The sequence below is a fragment of the Cavia porcellus genome, unplaced genomic scaffold (assembly GCF_034190915.1).
Source record: "Cavia porcellus strain 051 isolate PalLab524CR breed Dunkin Hartley unplaced genomic scaffold, mCavPor4.1 scaffold_8, whole genome shotgun sequence".
Lineage (NCBI taxonomy): Eukaryota > Metazoa > Chordata > Mammalia > Rodentia > Caviidae > Cavia > Cavia porcellus.
In genome coordinates this window covers 70,053,754-70,059,753 of record NW_026947491.1, presented here as the reverse complement: position 1 = coordinate 70,059,753, position 6,000 = coordinate 70,053,754, and the positions used below count along the sequence as shown (strand labels likewise).

The window sequence follows — 6,000 nt, the reverse complement described above, 5'->3', positions numbered from 1 at the left end:
GTCTGATGGAATCAGAAAGTTTTGTCTAAGGCATTAATGGTTTGAAGTAGCATTTGAGAGTATGTGAAGGCCCTGGGGTAAGAGAAATCAAATTATACAAGAACATTATTCTAGGGCCAAGGATACAGCTCAGTGGCACAGTGCTTGCCTGGCAGGCATTAGATGTTGATTCCCAGTACTAAAACAAACAAAAACTCATTTTGAACCCAGTGTAGGCAAAATACTACTGCTTGATGTAACTTGAGATCTCCTTTGAATAAATCAAAATTCTGATAAAATGTAGCAATTTTAACAATAATTTAATTAGTTATGAGGTTAATATTTGTGCTGGGGAACTACACAGACATTCACTTGACAATAGTCGGAGAATATTTAAATAAAAATTTTTTCTCTGTTTTGTCTCAACTACATTTTCTATAAATGTTTCTAGTAGGAAAGAAAACTTCATGTTAACTTTCTGTAGGTTTTACTATGCAGCAAGATTATAACAAAATTTTAACACATGTGCCGGTTACGTTTTCTAGAAATGTTAATATTGTTCTTGATTCAATAATTATTTCTATGTTCCAATACTTAGGCTAATGGTATAGAGAGAAGAACCCAAAAGTAAACAGTGCACATGGAGAAAAAGGTGCTGCAGGACTACACAAGCTTCAGATTCCTCTCTCATCTCATTTATAAAAACAAAAACACAAACAAGATGAGGGAGATAATCACATGGCCAACTTATAAAGATTAGCCCTTTATATAGCAGTATAATCCAACAGAGATAACAGTATCAACAGAGCCACAAAGTGAGCAACACATTAATCACAAATTTTCTAGTGGCTACATTAAAGAAGTAAAAAAAAAAAAAAAGACTTATTTTTATTTTATTTTATTTTTTTGTACTGGAGATCAAATTCACAATCTTGCACTTGCCAGGCAGTTATGTTAATTTTACTGCTATAGTTAATATAGTGTAATATATTGAATACATTACTATTTTAACATTTAATCATTTAAAAAATTATTTAGTTAGTTGCTCATGAACTGTAACTCCGCCATGTCATTATAAAATATTAAGGTCAAGTTTTAAAAATTCCAATGATAAGGAAAGGTTAATAATATACATATTATAATTTAATAGAAGATAAATAACTAAGAAATTTCATTTTCTTCCATGATGCTACCTTATACTGTTTTATGAATATATTTTCTTTGAGAACTCCCGGGCAAAATATGTTACACAGACAATGTATAATTCATGTGGAAAAGGATGCTACAATGATTATCTGAATGACTTTTACTAAACTAAAAAAAAAAACATTGAACTCATTAATGCAGTATATTACTTATTAGTCATTATTCCCAACTCCAGCAAAAAGCAAAACAAAATAAACACAAGTGGGGCTTCTTTTTCAAACATCTTCTCTGCTGAAAGACCTAATAATAGATATTTTTAAAGAGCTCTATTTTTATAAAGATGATTTTTTTTTAAAAAAACGGAAATTCATAAGGCTGAAATAGAAATTTTGGAACTTCTCCACATTCAAACATAATTTGCTAGTATCATTGATTCTATCAGTGTCTGAAAATACCCTGCAGCATTCTGCAGTCAACTATTCCTTGGCCTTGTCTCTACCATCCTTACTGCAGAGATGTTAGAAGGGCATGAGCACAGAGATCCCAATACTAATTATAAGTCCCAGAATGCTATGGTCTGGGTCTCAGTGCCTCTGAATCCTAAGAAAATTGCCTGGTACATAGTAGATACAGAGTACACTTTTGTTGAATAATAACAATGGCTACAGTTTGTGTACATTTAAGATGTGACAGACACTTTTCTAAAGAGAAATATGCAGTCTTCAAAAAAAAGCCCAAGTGGGTACCGCATGTGTACACGTGTATGTTTGTGTGCTCAGAGACTGGGATTGATACCAGGGCCTTGAACATTCTAGAGAAGAGCTCCATGATGAAGCTACACCACCAGCTCTAAATTTTGGGTTAATGAGTTGTTTACTTGAGTGAAATACATTGTAGAAATTTTCTATATGTCCCAAACTGAGTTTAAGAACAAATGCATTAATTATAATTTGTTATAGATGACTGAACCATTTCATATACTTTTCTGTTCTACAATTTTCTTAATTCTAAATTTTTCTGATTTTAGAATTAAAACCCTACTTATTATCCAAATTTATATTGTAATTACTAAGATTAAAGAAATGCTGAATCTGCTTTGAAAAAAAGAATTTTTTTTTTGAGACAGGGTCTCACTTTGTAGTCCAGGCCAGTCTTGAACTCACTATGTAGCCTAGACAGGCCTTGATCTTGCAGCAATCGTTCTGCCTCAGCCTCCCGAGTGCTGGGATTGCAGGAGTGTACCACCATGCCCCGCAAGAAATTATAATTTAAAGGAAGTTATTTTTTTTTTTTGAAATCTTCTCTAATAAAGCATAAACCACTACCCAAACAACTAGTTAGCTTTAAAATAAAAATCAAGGATAATAAAAACAGTTAATTCAATAAAAATAAATATTTAATTAGTTGATTTAACTATGTGAATATCATAATTTTTTATATTCTTATCATCAAGCATGAGAGGACTATTTAGAATTTTCTAAAAATATTCACTGAATAAATAACTTTCATATTTAAGAATTATTAGTTTATGTGCTTAAAAGATTTGGAGCCCTTCCTATATGTAAAATATAAATTTACACATACCCCTAATGGCATATTCATAGTGTAAGTAACATTTTAAAGCTTGATACTTTCTTATGCATGACCATCTAATTTTCCCCATACACAAACACCACACCTTGTTGTCAATAAATAATTCCACTTTAATGGCAAAGTAATAATTTAGACAGATACAGGGTGCACATTTGCAAAAAAATATATGCAAGCTGGTTTACAAGCTAGAGGAACAATAAACCAATAGAAAATACATCATCCAGTTAAGTCCATTGACACCAAGTACTTATTGTCGGGGCTTTACAAAGACTACAAAACTTTTCAGATGATTTATTTCACTGTTTCTGCCTATTTACATGATATGTTACATCAAAAATGTACAAAATATAAAATGTATACAGACAAATGTTTCACAAACTAGTTTAAGTTGTAAACTAGGTGGACCTACTGGGATGTATTGCAGGGTATTCTGTTTATGCTCATGTTTGGACTGTTTCTCAAAATGGCAGGGAAAGATTAGCAATTTTCTTCGATCACATATTATACAAGGGCAACTAGTCATTCATCCAGGTATATATATTGATGTTGCACAACAGATTGGAACCATGTTTTAGGCTTCAAAGTCAGGGTGACAATTCTATGTGCATAAATTCAGTTCAGATTTCCCTCAGGGCAATAGCACCTTGTAAAGACCTATATGCTTAGTAACACTCGAAAAACTGCACCGATGTCTCGTGGTGCTGTTATTGTTCTATAGCAACTGACCCACGGGTGGTCACGGAGGGTAGCACCATTTACACATCCTATAAGTCACACAGTTTGCACATTGGCATATGCATAGAACAAGTCTACACCATGGCCTAGCCCTTGGGTTTCATCAACTTAAAACCTGGGCTCTGTGTGTGGTGGTAGCTTCTCTAGTGGCTGATCAGTTTTCATGCACTCTCTTTAAAGCCTGCCACAACAGATGTACTTCCAGACAGTTTCACTTATCCAAAAATGTATTGGCTTCATGTACAATTTTGAAGCATGCTCACTCTAGCACTGATAGCTCCTGCATAGTCATAACAACTGTAAATACAGGACAAATACACCAGATAATAACAGTTTTGAGGATCTGCATTCTGTATTTGTTTGCAATGTACAGGAAATCTCAGCAAGTGAAACACCTCTTAACACCAACAGGGTAAAATACAATTTTTGTCTGTATTTGTTTCAATTTGTGCAAGTTTGAAAAAGTATTATTTACAATACCTACCCAGTAGACTGTGCAAATCTAACCTTCCTTTACAGTATATATGCTTCCTCTTCCACAGTGAATTTACTGCTTCAGTGTTCTTTAATGCTGAATTTCTCATGTACAAGAATAGCAATCAAAACAACATGCGTCAAAACTAATTAAACAAAGAAAGAAAAGAACAGGGAAGGAAAGCCAAATAGTTGTGCTCATGCTGCATCTAGTGCTTCCAGCTCTGCTGGACCAGAATCAAAATCTGCCACCTTCCGGAACTCTCTCAACTTAGAACTTAGAATGTAGCCACGTCTCTGCTCTTAAGTGATGGAAAGAGCGGGTTTCTAGGTTACTGGAATAGTTTGGAGGAGAGGCAAAGCAACCTATTTGCAAGGTAAAAATACTGATCTTTCACCTATCCATTTCTTTAAAAAAAGAAAGAATGGTTTATAGAGATGAAGCTACTGCATTAACTGGCATTGCTAGGTTGTAAATGAAAAGACAGTGGAAATTACCAATGATTTAGGATTTAAACCAACTGTTACACTGTTGTAGAAATCTGTTTTAAGGCAGTGAGACAGCACCATAGGAAATGTTCCTTCTTTCACTGAAAAGGCTCAAACAAATAAAGCCCTAAGAAAGCCTTTTGTCAGTGTTGACCTAGAATTGGTATAAAACTCTTGTAAAGGGAGTGGGCAGGTGGTTTAAAAAGACCACTGTGGTAAAAACAACCTTATAAAACCTGTGACTCATACACTAAAAAGTTGGTGGAGCACATCATGAGAACATGGCGGTCAGAATTAGATTGGCACTTCTCCAGCTTGCCACAGTAGTGTTTTCCTGGTGGTTGCACAATTCCTTTTGTGCTTATGGAGGACTGGCCTCTTGGCTTCATTCTGGAATAGGGTGAGTGCACAACACAAACACTACTGGAGCCCTGTGACCAGCACCATGTGGCACAAAGGAGGTTGAACAGATCAGAGGAATGGACCCTGCTTAGGGAGAAAGTCCCTTAGAGGAATCAAAAGAAAGGGTCGAAAAAAGGTCTACATTGTAAACTTTTAAGAGGAAGAACATAAAGTCCAGTTTGGCTATCTCGTGTGCAATCTATTCAGATGCCCATAGCTAGGGTCCTTTCCAGTTGACTGGTGGAGCCTTCTGGTACTCCGTGGATATAAAAATGCCTAGAAATAAAATAAAGTTAAGCTCCCATTTCAATTTAGCATCCTGGCAGTTCAGGCTTGGTTCTGCTGCCTCCTTGGAGACCACAACTCTGGGTCAGGGCCTTGGACAGGGTGCTTTCATACTGGCAGTGGTTCAGTGAAAATACCTTTCAAAATAAACCGTTTTTAAAATCATCATCTTTTCCCCTAGCTGTTTTTACCCTCTAGAGGGTAGATTCAAGAGATGAATCCAAAATGTCTTCATGGTGGCTGGTGCTATCGCTGTCGCAGCTTTGTGTGCCCGAGTAATTGGCTGCTTCTTGAAGTTTCATTAGCATATTCATCTGAAGAAAGAAAAAGAGACATATATGTGGGCAGTGATCCACTGAGTCGGCCAGCCCCAGAATAAACACTGCTCGAGCTTCGTGGAAGAACCAACACATCCCATCCAAGTGGAATAGGAAAACGGTTTTAGGTTTCCATGCATTGCCCCTGGCTCCTACATTATTTTTCCCAAACACACCACTTCATCAAACCATGGGGACAAAATAGGGCTGCTAGAGAATGCTTTCACTTGGGGCTGTGAATAAATATTGCTGCAGCAGGGAGACTGGAAAGGAAACTGTATCACAGCTGGACACCTGGGTTGGTTGCTGGAAAGTATGCCAAGCTTCCCAGCTTTTGGCTGGAAGAAGCAGAAAGCACTGAATGGCAAGTGAAAGTCGTGAATGTTCATACACGCAGACGCACAGCCCTGCGTGCACAGGGTCCCTAGGGAGGAGGAGTGGACGGAGGGGAATGAAGCCAGCTGCTGCTCACAAGCCACCATCTGCTGCTTAGGAGCTGACCTCAAGAGGAGGTGACTGAGTGAACTGAACCATGAGCATTTGGAAAGGGGGAAGGAAAGAATCACTGTCAGGTTTTTGT

General features: G+C 36.7%; 1 protein-coding gene across 8 annotated transcripts in view; it reads right to left on the bottom strand.

Annotated features, from left to right (window-relative positions):
- Positions 1 to 2,804: 2,804 nt before the first annotated feature.
- Nav3 (neuron navigator 3) overlaps positions 2,805 to 6,000 on the bottom strand; it is a 747,442-nt gene continuing 744,246 nt past the window's right edge. For all 8 annotated transcript variants that reach the window (XM_063255189.1, XM_063255188.1, XM_063255190.1 and 5 more), the window contains one exon: positions 2,805 to 5,417. In XM_063255189.1, the coding sequence (XP_063111259.1) occupies positions 5,298 to 5,417 (120 nt within the window). In that variant the 3' untranslated portion in view covers positions 2,805 to 5,297. The remainder of the gene's footprint in view (positions 5,418 to 6,000) is intronic.